The sequence below is a fragment of the Oryctolagus cuniculus genome, chromosome 9 (assembly GCF_964237555.1).
Source record: "Oryctolagus cuniculus chromosome 9, mOryCun1.1, whole genome shotgun sequence".
NCBI lineage: Eukaryota > Metazoa > Chordata > Mammalia > Lagomorpha > Leporidae > Oryctolagus > Oryctolagus cuniculus.
The window spans coordinates 134,480,468-134,494,335 of NC_091440.1; the positions used below are offsets into that span (position 1 = coordinate 134,480,468).

A 13,868-nucleotide genomic window follows, 5' to 3' on the forward strand; every position below is an offset into this window, starting at 1 on the left:
ACTGGACATAGGGGCCAGCACCGCCTTGTTTAGAGGGGCTGTAGCCTGACCGGTGTCTTGAAGGAGGGGGAAGGTTTAACGGAGAGACGGTGGTGATGCACATAACGCACTTGACCTGTTCCCACAGCCCAGTGCTACACTGATAGAAGTAGAATTTAAAGCAGCAGAGATAATGTCTTTTCCTCCAGATCCATAGGATTATTTTGAAATCATTCTTTAAATTAAAAAAAGATTAAAAATACTATGTATGTCACACACTGCTTGAGACAGTGTCAGTTCTTAAGGAGTTTTAGTCTACCTCTAATTTCAGAGAAACAAGCCATTGTTTTGAGTAGTATCTACTGGCCACAGCACCTGCCTCATTAATGAGTAGGATTCTCAGAATTAGCAGTATTTAAGCTAAAGCTTAATTAACCGTGGGTAGGTGGAAGGTTCTGACATGAGAAAAAGCATTAGAAAGATAAATAGGTAGAGGATAGCTATCCATAGAGATGACAGATGGATAGATAGGAGACAGATATAGATGAACATGAGAGACAGATATAGATGACAGATAATACATAAGTGACTGAGAAGAATGAAATGATGACAACAAGGCCCATGAGGATACCACAGAGCAGCCGTTCTTTTTTTTTTTTTTTGGTAATATTTATTTATTGATTGATTTGAAAGAGTTACACAGAGAAGGAGAGGCAGAGAGAGAGAGAGAGAGAGGTCTTCCCTCTGCTGGTTCACTCCCCAGTTGGCCACAACAGCCGGGAGCAGCTGTTCCTTAATAGCATGGACAACCATGGATGACTTCTATAAGCCAGACCTTAAAAAAAAAAAAGTGCAAACCAATTCTACGCATGCTAATTTGAGGAGGGATATAGGTGTTTTTTTTAAAAAAAAAGATTTATTTATTTATTTGAAAGTCAGAGTTACACAGAGAGAGAAGAAAAGGCAGAGAGAGGGAGAGAGAGAGGTCTTTCATCCGCTGGTTTCGCCCCAGATGCCCACAATGGCCGGAGCTATGCCGATCGAAAGCCAGGGGCCAGGAGCCTCCTCCAGGTCTCCCAAGCACATGCAAGGGCCCAAGAACCTGGGCCATCTTCTACTGCTTCCCCAGGTCATAGCAGAGAGCTTGATCGGAAGTGGAGCAGCCAGGACTCTAACTGGTGCCCATGTGGGATGCTGGCACTGCAGGCTGTGGCTTTACCCATTATGCCACAGTGCTAGCCCCAGGATACAGTTTTTAATAATAAAGTGTTTACTGCTGTAATTTTAAGTGAATCAATGTTTGTTTTCACTTTTAACTTCTAAAATAAATTAGACAAATAATAACCCACATAAGCTCTCAGAGTTTTAAATTTATTTTTAAAGATTTATCTATTTGAAAGGGGGTGAGAGAGAGACAGGGAAAGAGAGATAGATCTTTCATTCTCTGATTCACTCCCAAATGCCCACAACAACCAGAGTTGGGCCAGACCAAAGACAGGAGCCAGGAACTCCATCCTGGTCTCCCACATGGGTGGCAAGGGCCCAAGTACTTGGACCATGTGCTGCTCCTTTTCCAGGCGCATTAGCAGGGAGCTACATCTGAAGCAGAGCGGATGGACTGGAACTGGTATTGCAACGTGGGATTCTGATGGCTTAATCGACTATGCCACATGTTGGTCTGGTTTTTAAGAGCTTTAGGTAAAGGTAGGGATTTGGAGATGAAAGGCTGAGAATGGCTGCCCACAGAGACTATCCCTTGGATTCCGTCCCAAGCCTATTGGACGTCTCTTCTTTCTCGACCGCGTGTCATGGATGAACCCTTAGCAAGCTCTCACTGCGTGCTGAGTCACTTCTGCCCTGCATTCCCTCCCTTTCTCCTCGCCCTGTGTGAATACACAGGCCCTGCTTGCACATTCCTACCCAACAATAGGGCCAGCTGCCTTTTGTTGGGAGTTTCATTTCCCATCGATAATGTGTCAGACATAATGGCTGTTGTTAGGACAATCTAAGAGAATCGTGTAAGGATCAATAAGCAACAAGATCAGATGTATAGACCCATCAAGCCCTGCAGAGCACCAGGGCTTGGAGAAGCCTGACCCTGGCTGGGGGGAGAGCTCTGTCTTGCAAGTGACTGTCCAGTGGGCGTTTGCCCTTAGAAGAGGCAAGATGTTTCAAGGCAGCAAAAGTCATGACTTGTCCTCCCGCTCTGAACCACATACTTGTGAAAACATTTATAATGAGCAATCCCTTATCTTTGGGGAAAAAATGTCTGATTTCTTTCTTTGCTTTGAAGCCTCTGATGATTCCTGGCTGTTTGCCCTGCATTTTGATCTTTGGATAAGGAGCTGTTCCCCCACCCCACCCCAGGCTCCTTTTCTCTGAGGTCCCCTGGGAGAATCTTCCTGGAGGCCTTTCCTGGGGTTTCACATTAAATAAGCAGCTGCTGAAAGATTTCAGGGGGTCTAAGCACTGCCATTTGCAAAGCTCTAGGGTCCTCTGCAGAACAGCCTGGATAGGGGCCCTGGTAGCAGGAAGTGACGGCAGCAGTAAGCACCAGAGCCTCGTGGCTCCAGCCACCCTGGCCCGCGACATCACTGTCCATCAGCCCTCTACACACGCAGAAAGTTGAGGCCCAAGTCTCTGGGATGCGCTCAGCCTCTCCTTGGAACTGACCTGAGTGCACCCCGATCATTCAGTCATAAATTCTGGGAATTCTGAATCCGTGTTATAGGTCAGAGGACATCATTCTCTGGAGCCAAAATCTAGCTCCTGCCAAATTTTGTCTTTAAAAAGGGCTTTCTCATCCCTCTCCAACAGTGAGCATTACTTTTAAATGGTTGCTTATTTCAGATTGAATTAAATCAGGTTTAGTGGAAAAGGATTTTTATGTCTGTTCTTATTTGAATTTGCTTGTCAAAATCCCTTTAAAGTGATTTATATGGTAATCGTCCCCAAATCCACTTTTTCTGCTTGCTTTTACTTATAAAAAATGGCATGTTTGTATCAATGTTTTACATTAATTTTATATTCCTTCCAATCCTTTTTAAGAATCGTTTTCTCTTCTTTAACAGCTGAAAAATTTATCACAATTATATGTGAAATACATGACTGCCCTCTCTTGTCCAGCAAGTAAAACAGTTTCAGGGATCAAAGAATTTTCTCTTTGGTGACAAGAAACAAAATCTGCCACCTCTAGTAATGGAAATTCATAACTTTTCCCCTTTTTTAAAACATGATATACAACTATAGGATACACCTCAGTGAAAGAAGAATTTGTTAGAAGATAATAATTTGAAAGTGGAGACAAACTCTTTGCTAAGTTAAAATGATTGTCTCTGTGACACAGAACTGATACTAATTTTATTTTCTATTTTGATATTTTTGGACCTTATTGAAGTACACTGCATTAAAATTGAAATGACTTTATTTAAAAAAATCACTGAAATTTTTGCAACATACAGATGTTCTAATTTCTCAGAGTGAAATCTATAAATACTTTTATTCTAATGTTCCCTTTTTGAAAGTAACTGAAGTAAAAGCAACGCAAATCAGCCTGCAGCTTAGAATCCTTGATTTCTCATCTTCTTGCTTATGGGCTTGGATTTGCCCAAAGCACATCTGTGATGCTGTTAATCTTAAAGAACATTTGTTTTTCTGCATCTGCAGCCCTAACTGGCTTCCTGGGAGGTTACTCAACCAGGCAAAATGTACATGGGCCTTCATGCTTGGTGTGAAAGGCCACCTTCGGGTGTAGTTTCTAGATCAAAAAGATCAGAATAATTCAAGGAACACAACTAAAATTTTAGGAACCTTACACCCTTTTAAATGCATTTTCTTGAGAGTGACAAGTAAGTTAGAAAGCACCGGGCCCTTCGGGAATCTTCAAGGAGGCCGTTTTTACCATAAATCCTTCACATCCTATCAAAACATTTCCTTAAGGCACAGAGGGAAGTTAGATTTATTAGAGAGGTTTTTTAAAAGAGTAGCGCAGGTCTTGGGCCGTGGCACAGGTTAATCCTCCGCTTGCAACGCCAGCATCCCATATGGGCGCCGGTTCTAGTCCTGGCTGCTCCTCTTCCTATCCAGCTCTCTGCTATGGCCTGAGAAAGCAGTAGAAGATGGCCCAAGTCCTTGGGCTCCTGCACCCACATAGAAGACCAAGAAGAAGCTCCTGGCTCCTGGCTTTGGATCAGCACAGTTCTGGCCATTGTGGCCATTTGGGGAGTGAACCAATGGAAGGAAGACCTCTCTCTCTGCCTCTCCTTCTCACCTTCTCACTGTCTGTAACTACCTCTCAAATAAATAAATAAAATCTTTAAAAAAAGAAAAAGAGTACCGCAGGTCTCTAACCTTGAGGCTGTCCTCCCCCTTGCCTCCCATCTGCCTCCCCACCAGGGTTTCATACCCTTGTCAGGTGCACTGGCTGCCTCGTGAGGCACCAGGTGCTCCCACCTCTGGCTGGTGGGATGATGTCCACCAGGTGATGGAAAACCGCTAAGGGCCAGCTCTGTCCAACAGGACAGAGAGCCCTCCGTGGAGTCCCAGAGACCGCCTGGTGCACACCTCCTCTGAGACACGCTGTTGCTGCTGCCATCCAGAGGCTCTCGGCCTTTTGTTTCATGCAGGTTCTGTCAAGTCCCGGCAGGACTGGAGGGCAGAGGCAGGAGGGCCTCCCTGGTGTTGCGCCCTTGTCAGGAAACCCCCTGGAGTCCCACTCCCCATCAGTAAGGCAGGCTCTTTTGTCACCTTCCCGCTGCCCAGAGGGGAAGTCCCCTCACTGGAGTACACAGCCAGGTTCCCAGAGGAAGCTGGACTTGGGGGTGTGGGCAGGCCAGCTTGAGCCCGCTGAACCCCGTTCTTCAAGCTCTCGCTCCATTCACCAGTTCCTGCCAGGGTCTAATGGATTCTCCTCGCCCATCAATTATTGCTGTCTCCCTGTGTATCCTCCTAGCACCCTCTTTAGCCTCTCTCCGGTAGCAACTTCCCAGTGCTGGTTTTATTATCAGTGTTTGTCTTTTCTCTCCAACTAAGCTGCGAGATCATGAGGCCGTATTCCCGTCTGATTTGTTATTCCAGGAGAGGATGTTTAAAATGTGGAGGTGAGGTATGAAAGAGCATCTCAAATGCAGCTATTAGACTTACAAGCCTGTGTTCGTGCATTCTTCATGCTGGTAAGATTTACTATGACCCAGCAATATGACAGGCCGGTTCTGGGTACTGGGCTATGTTGATAGAAAGATAAGCAGGTCCAAGGCATTCCTGGTGGGTTCCATGCATTGTGATTTCTAATGAAGACTCAGTAGTCACTGCTACTCTTAGTCCTGTTGCTAATGGTCAGTCGTCAGTAGAGAAGCAGCCCTGCTACTCCTCTTGACTCAGTGACCTCTGGACATGAGGGCTCACTGTGGAGCACCGTAGTATGAAACAGAAGCATTCTCAGCGGAAGAAGGAAACAAATCATTTCTATGACTGCAATGAGCTAGCAGGCAAAGAATATAGAATTTCCTGATATTTGGATCTGGATAACCACTTGGAATGAGTTTCCGATGATATTGCAAAATCTTCGGCATAAGGCATGTGGAGACTTGAGATTCTTCATGAGAAAAATGAACCAGGATCCACTTCTGTTTCAAGTGTCGAGTGTATCAGATGTTCTCCTCTGGGGGTTCAATTTGACTGGGAGAGGTGCAACTTTATTTAAGATCCTTATGTTCAAGGTGAAGATTTTTTTTTCCCCTGAAGAACTCTCTTTAGCGGGCTTCTAGACCTAACCCAGTTTATGAGATAGAAGTAAACAAAACCAGCTCTGGTGGTCTGGGCGAGTCATGGTGCGATTTGATAGATGGCTGTCTACAGTCAGTCCAGTTGCATTCTGTCCTGAGCTGACGGATGCTGCATCACTTCGGTTTCTTCTACTTGGCCCATCTCTGGGGGTAATCTCCAGCAAATTCAAGTTTACAAAACAAATAAAACCATCTGACAGTTTGCAGGGGTAGGAGAGGATGTTGATTCATTTCCCCAAAGACTTTTCTCATAGGAAGGCCATACGTTATGTGAGGGAGAAATATAATTCAACATTTCTCTGCCAGACAAGGCAGCCAAAAATTTTATGTTGTTCCCGGAAGAAAATGATCTTTCTGCAATTCCCATTTACTTCTGACTTACCGAACCTGGGACTTTTTTTCTTGTGGCGATGGAAGTGATTGCAACATGTCATAAAGTAAAGCTTTAAGTCAAGTACATAGAAGTTTCACTGCATGAACCTCCAGTCTCCCTCTTTGCTCTCACATGAGTCATTGCTGTCTTCAGTGTCTCCGCTCTCAGCCTGGGCTTCCTGATCGTCTACGTCATTTGTTTCTCTGTCTTGTCTGACCCTGTGCCACACACTGTGGTCTTTGCTGTAATAATCTGTAGGCCAAAATGAGCTCACACTGATTAACACAGGACATGTAATTCCATAGGAATCTTATGATAATTGAGCAATAATTCTTTATACCACTGTAAAAGATGGATCTGGAAAGCCAATGTTAGTAGAGTATTTCCTCAAGGCTTTTCGTAACAATATCCACCTGTACGAATCCTCCCTGTAAGCTGGTGCTAAACCGATTAACTCAACACTCTTTGACAAGCAAAAGGATGAAAGGGTAGAGCCATTTAAAAGTTACTTTTAGTCTACATCTGGAGTCCTTGCTGCACTATATCCCAATTCTGCTACCCTAAAGCATCCAGAGTAATCAGAGTAGAACAGATAGGTAATTCAATAGAAAACCAACTGCCTGCTAAGCACACGACGCTCCATCATTCTGCACTACCCTAACATCTACTCACTCAGGCATGCTGAGACCAAGTGTACAGTTCTACCACTCAGCAGCTTATGTTGATTTCTCTTCTTCCTGAATAGGACACAGCGAGGAACAGCTATCACAGTCGGCTTTCCGCGGCCACAGCTACATGCCTGGGACAAGCTACTCGTGAAGGAAAGAGCGCTTCACCTACTTCACAGTTTTCAAAGTTTAAGTCCAAATGGCCTAGCACAGGTTTTGGCTCTGGCCAAGGGCCCTAGGCGGGCAGTAGAGAGCATGCAGAGGAAGGGTCTCATGGTGGGGCAGGAAGCAGAGAGGAGAAAGCCTAAACCAGATTCCACAACAACCCTCTCCCAGGACCTCGCCAGGGACCTCAGACCTCCCACCAAGCCCATCTCCTCCCACTAGCACCACCCTGGGGACCACGCCTTTCATGTAAGGTCAGTTAGGGGACACGCAACAACCAAAACCAAGAAAGGGCGGGCCTCAGGGTGGGGAAGACACAAGGAATATTTGTCTGTGCCTGGCTAGAAAACACAACACGCTGCACGCAGTTCTTGTGTTCAGTGCTCGTAACTGCCCTTGAGTGAGCTCACACAGCTGCTGACAGATGGGCACACCGCGTCTTGAGGGGGTCTGTATTCCATTCCACTGTCCAGAGTTCTTACTTGTTAGAACGCCCCCATTCCAAGCAGGGATCTGCGCAAGAGAAGCTCTTCTGCACTCTGCCCACCCCTCAAACCTCCACAAACATACACAAGAAGACACACAGGTGTGTGTGCCCAGCCTGAGAATACTGTAGACGCCACGAGGCTTAGGGAAGCCTCTGTCCTGAAATGGAAATGCAATGACAGAGCTCAAGTAGCGATCTTAATAGTAGCACAGGCATCAGTGTGATTAACCAATTAACTGCTCCTGCATGGGATTTCTTGACTCCTTAAACCTAGACCTTCACCCTGCCCACAGCAGCCAACAGATTGACTTTGCCATGGACTGGATTCTAGCAAGTCACGCAGGCCCAGCAGCTGGGCAAATGGCTTCGGGGACTTCCTCTGCACCGTAAGAGCCCAGCTGATGAGGCACAGAACGCTTGCTTTCTTTGCCTTATGCAATGACACCTTTCTTTCCTAATTAGCTGTCTGCTGGGCAGTCTATCCAGCTTCTCTCTTCAACCCGACAAATGACTCTAGATCCCTGGCAAGAGACAAAGGTAAATCTCTTGGGGAAGGCAGCAAACACAGTGCCTACAGAATCTCTCCTGGGATTGAGGGAAACTCAAATACGCTCCTTTTTCTTTCAGTCTGATCGGCCGGCTTCGTTGCTTGCTTTTTTATTGACAGCAGAGCAGTGTTTAGACAGGGCAGGCCTATCCTGCTTTCCTCTCCTGAATGAAGACAAGCAGACAGCACACACTGTCAGTGTGGGTATTTCTCCTCCAAGATAGTCTCCAGCACGCTTCTACATAAATGTTAGTAAAATCCACATTAAACAGCCTGCGTGTGAGTACAGAGCCCAGAAGTGCCTGACACCTAATGAATAAACATACACGTTCTTTCTAGCAAGGCTTTGTTAAAGGGATGGTGCCTGAATATTTTGGCAAAAAGACCCATTTATTTTGTTGAAAAAACACATACACCCGTAGGAAAATGCAAGTAACCTGGCAGAGCCTGTCTCGAGAGCATCAAGAGCTGAATCTCGGATGGCTCGGTGTGAGGAACATCAAAGGGAAGGGGCCGCTCCCACCCCCACACTGACCCAGCCCCACACTCCAGGGCGCCTCTCTGCTGGTGGAGAGGAAGTTCAAAGGGCTTTCTGAAGCACGACCACTGTAGGCCTTATTTGGAAAGAAAGCCATGATGTGTGTATATATAGAAACGAAGACAGCAGGTGTGCCCCGTACCCAGCTTGAAGCTGGGATTTTCATTCCCTGCGTGTGTGATTATTCTACTTTTGTATTTGTGAGCTTACCTTGTTGCACTGCCTTATAAAGTGAGTACACGCCTAGATCACAGATCTTTGAGCATCATGGTTAAATAAAGAATTACCTGTTTCTTTCTCGCTGTGAATGAGTTTATGATGCACTTTCCCATAATTGCTCTGTGGGGTCTCAGGCCATCAGTAGCCTTACATGGAAGGCACAAGGTTTATGCTTGCAAATAGTATATGTAGAACTAAGAAAACCAGAAAGACAAGTGTGATATAAATGCCTGCGTACCTCAAAAAACTTGTGAAAAAAATGGAATTAAAAGTTTATTTCTGGGAGCTGGGGCTGTGGTGTAGCAGGTAAAGCTGCTGCCTGAAGCGCCGGCATCCCATATGGGCACCAGTTTGAGTCCCAGCTGCTCCACTTCCGATTCAGCTCTCTGCTGTGGCCTGGGAAAGCAGTAGAAGATGGCCCAAGTGCCTGGGCCCCAGCACCCGCATGGGAGACCTGGAAGAAGCTCCTGGCTCCTGGCTTCAGATCGGCACAGCTTCAGCTGTTTCGGAAATTGGGGAGAGAACCAGTGGATGGAAGACCTCTCTCTCTCTCTTGTCCCTCTTTCTGTAACTCTCTCTCCTGCTCTGTAACTCTGACTTTCAAATAAATCTTTTTTTTTTTTTATAAAAAAAGCAGTTCATTTCGGTACAGAAAATTCTGAAATCCATAAACTTTGGAAGACCCCTCGTACACGTTTACCTGGCATTTCTGAGATGAAGGCTGCTTCTATCCACACCGTGGCATCTCTGGCTTCCCAAGGTGAGGAGAGCTACGAAGGATGGCTGAAGCCCTGTTGGAGGTTGAGTGCCATAAAGATGTGGTCGTCCTGAGAGGTTCAGGGCGGTCAGGACTGCAGCCTGCAGTGGACGATGTCTTGGCTCCATCTCTGCACCCTCACCTTGGCATTGCAGCTGGTGTTGGAGGAGCAGTCTGCAGAGCTATGATGAATGGAAGAATTGGGCATGAGTCGGAAACAGGATCATCGGGGCCAGAGCTGTGGCGCAGTGGGTTAACATCCTGGCCTGAAGCGCCAGCATCCCATATGGGTGCCGGTTCTAGTCCCGGCTGCCCCACTTCCAATCCAGCTCTCTGCTAAGGTCTGGGAAAGCAGTAGAAGACAGTCTAAGTGCTTGGGCCCCTGCACCCACATGGGAGATCTGGAAGAAGCTCCTGGCTCCTGGCTTCAGATTGGTGCAGCTCTGGCCGTTGTGGCCAATTGGGGGGTGAGCCATCAGATGGAAGACCTCTCTCTCTCTCTTTCTCTCTCTCTCTCTCTGCCTCTTCTCTGTGTAGCTCTTTCAAATAAATAAATCTTTAAAACAAATAATGAGCAGTGTTCCCATTCCTTCTTTTCCTCAACTTACCACACTTACTTTGTAACGCAGCCCCCGTGTGTGCTACCGTCCGTCAGCAGAAGCCTGAGCACTGCTCCACACCATACTCCACAACATGCAGCCACTTCGCAAACTCTCAGGATCTTCCTCTTTCCCCTTTCGCTTTGTGCACTCAGAGCTGGCTTTTCCTTCCACTGCCTCTGAGCTATGCACAAATGTATCCTCCCTCCCCTCTAAAGGGCAGCACACGTTGGAGGGGTGGGGGGGCTGAAAGCACAGACCAGGGGCTCAGAAACGGACTTCAGACACCCAGCTCACGGTGCCACTTGCTCCGAGTGCCCCTCCTGCTGGTTCTGCTGCCCTGACGTGTGCTAGGCCTCTGCGGGCACTCCACTGCTAACACAGTTTTGTGCTCAGAATTCAATAGGAGCAGAGGCCTGGGTGAACCCAGGGGTGGTAAAGGGCCAGAATTTTAGTCTTGAAGAGACTTCTACAGGGAATTATGAAACTAGGCGCTCTGAGTGAGAACTTTGTTCCCCGGGAGAAGAGCCGCCTTGGTGCCAAGTAACAGAACTGAACCCTCCATTTGTTTTTCCTTGCAGTTCATAACTTAAGACAAGCTTTTGGTCAAAGGGGAACAGGACACAACAGCCTAACCAGGGCAATTGTCAGCTTGACCACCAACCTCTGGGAGCTGTGGATCCAAACGACCTGCGCTTCTGCTAAGCAAGGGAGAGAAGGGAGTGACATTCGTGCACCTGCGGTTCTCATGTGTCAGGCACGTGTCAGCTTCTTCAGTGATGCTCCTCCATTTAACCCTCACACCAGCCCCAAGAAGTTGTTGCCTTTACCTACGAGTGATATGCTGAAATTTGCTCGCTTAACAAACACTTTATAGTCCAAGCATGGTGCTAGACTGAGGCCTCCCAGAGGAACTGTGTGCACGCAAGGCTTGCCTTCCCAGGGCTCACTGTTTTGTGGGGATGACAGATGCCACCTGCCTTTATAGCCCCCTGAGTATTGCAGAGGGACAACCGGGGGGCACTAAGCAGGTGTAGACAGCACAGGGAGGATTTATGCAGTCATTTAACCCATGATTATTGGGAGGCCCAAGAGGCTACCAGATTTGAAGTTAGCCCAACCCTGTCTTAGGAATCTGAGCAGCATTCTCACCAAGAGACAGCCCTCCCTCTCATGAATGCACCCTCAGTTAAGATCACTCAGGGACTGCAAGACCAGAGTGGAAGGGTGTGACTACAAACAGGGCCCCAGACGCTCTTGCTCACGGCTGCAGTTGGAACGTGATTCCCTCCCAAACTCATTAAGACCTGAAGTCCCAAAGTCCCAAGTTAGTGGTACTGAGAAGATGGAAGCTGAACATGGCAATCACAGCACACGGTACCCAGACGGGAAGCTGTGGACTATGTGGAATTTGCCCCACGTAGCTGAGGAGCTGACTTGTTATTTAAATTTAAAACATAATTTTAATAGTCCTGTTGGTGAGGCAATTTCCATTGGACAGAAACTGGTGCAAAGCTTGCTCTCTGCCAGTGCCCTTGGAGCAGTGTGCGTGTGAGTCTGTGCAGGATGTCTGAAGGAACCGGTTTCTGCTGCAGCTGGGCAGAGACCCGGCGCATCTGCTGGAGCCTTGTGTTCACAGGGTGCCTCCAACAAGACAGAAGGCAGCTGTGGGACATCAAGTCTAACCAGACTCCACTTAGCACTTAGATTCAACCACAGTAGGCCTGGATTTGGTCTGAAACCAAAATGTCCTCCCAATACTCGATTGATTGGAGACGATCAGCAGAGTGGGCCACCGTGCACAAAGGTGAAGTCTCAGGTTCCCTGGGGACCCTTAAATATGGAGGCCCCAGGCAGAGCAAGAGGTCAGAGGGCAGATGAATCTGTAGTTGACTCAGTTACCTGTAGGGGAGTCGGATTCAGGTTCCCTCCAGGGTCAGGGCAGCGACTGAAGAACGCGTTGCACGAGGGCACGTGTGCACACGCACACACCAGCACAGTCACACGTGTCTTGGGTCTCGGCATCTCTGTCAGGTGTGGTGACCACATGTGCTTGACACACTCATCATCTCAGGAATCCTAATCAGGGCAGGAAGTGAAAGTCACGATTTAAACCTGAGAAGAAATGAAACGCAGATTGCTTTGGATCCCTTTGCAGAGCCCGAAACTTGTCATCCGAGCTTGTTTAAGGGAGAAAATGTGGCCTCTCAAGCAATAAATAAGGGGCTCCTGTCAGGTATTCATGTCTTCAGAGACAGAGTGACTGCTCTTCCGCTGATTAAGCCCCCATGCCTGCTGGGTCTGTTGGCCTCAGAGACAGACGTTTTTGGTCTTTTTTTTTTTTTAAGCTGCAGACACTTAGACAGAACCACACAGTGAGTTAGACCTCACATTCCCTTGTGGGTGACTACCAGCTGACGTTTTTCTTCCTCTCCACTTTGGATCTCCTGGCTGCTACCTCCTTGGTCAGCAACTTGGCCTCACACCCCTCACTGGGAAAGGATGCCCAAAGCCTCTGACATAACCGCAGCTCCTTCCTCCATCAGCCACCACTGACAGACAGCCGGAAACAACAGGAACCCTCGTTACAATTATCTCTGGCTTTATGCTTAAGGAAAGGAAAGGCATCAGACCATTAAAAATACGATACATGTTGTATTTTAATATACTTGCTAGTTGCCAATTACTCTCTTGAAAATTGGTCTTATGCAAGCTCTATTCAAAAGAAAATTGGCTCAGGGCATGAATGATATCAGAGCATGTCATGAGGATAGTAATAACAAAAGCTTCCATTTACTGGAGGCCAACTGGGAGCCAAGCACATTTATTGCACATATTCATTGCTGTATTTACTCTTCACAACAACCGGTAAAGTCAGACAGTGTTTCGGGAGAAGAAACACAGTATCCTTGAGCTTGGACAACTTCTCTAAGGTCAAACAGCTTGGAAGTCACCTACTATGCAGCTCCTACAGCTGCTGCCATGTGCATTTTGCTGGCCGTCTTCACTTGCTCAAGGCCCCTGGGGTGAAGGAGGAACAAGAAAAAGGGAAAAGGAGAATGCCAAGCTGTCCAGCTTCACTAATCAAACGTCTTTCAGTCTTTAACTTTGCACAGCACAATTCTAGGCACAAATGAGGTACTGCATGAATAAACTAAATGTGTAAGAAACTGTTCTGGGGTTAGGGTACTTGATACAGTGGTTAAGACACCACTCAGTCCAGCTCTCTGCTGTGGCCTGGGAAGGCAGTGGAGGATGGCCCAAGTGCTTGGGCCCTGCACCCTCATGGGAGACAAGGAGGACCTGGCTCTTGGCTTCAGATTGGTGCAGCACGCCGGCCGCAGCGGCCATTTGGGGGGTGAACCAACGGAAAGAAGCCCTTTCCCTCTGTCTCTCTCTCTCTCTCACTGTCTAACTCTGCCTATCAAAAAAAAAAAAAAAAAAAAGACACCACTCGGGATGGCTTCCTCTCATATTGGAGGGCTTGGTCCGAGCCTTAGCTATGCTTCTGATCCAGCTTCCTACTACTGTATCCCCTCAGAGGCATCAGGCGATGGTTCAAATACCTGCAGCCCTGCCACCCTGTGGGAGGCCGAGAAGGAGTTCCCAGCCCCTGGAGTGGCTCAGTCCAACTCCAGCTCTTGCAGGCCTTTGGAAAGTCACCCAGTAGAATGAGAATCTTTCTCTCTTTCTCTATCTCTCTGCTTTTCAAACAAATAAACGAATAAAGGTTAAAAACAAAATCTGTGGCCA

General features: G+C 47.3%; 1 protein-coding gene across 2 annotated transcripts in view; it reads right to left on the reverse strand.

Annotated features, from left to right (window-relative positions):
* Positions 1-12,194, reverse strand: part of LOC103348942 (uncharacterized) — a 218,749-nt gene extending 206,555 nt beyond the window's left edge. For both annotated transcript variants that reach the window (XM_070049698.1, XM_051850401.2), the window contains exons 1-2: positions 12,018-12,194; positions 9,460-9,698 (exon numbers count right to left, since the gene is read on the reverse strand). In XM_070049698.1, the coding sequence (XP_069905799.1) occupies positions 9,460-9,698; positions 12,018-12,164 (386 nt within the window). In that variant the 5' untranslated portion in view covers positions 12,165-12,194. The remainder of the gene's footprint in view (positions 1-9,459; positions 9,699-12,017) is intronic.
* Between the last annotated feature and the right edge of the window lie 1,674 nt (positions 12,195-13,868).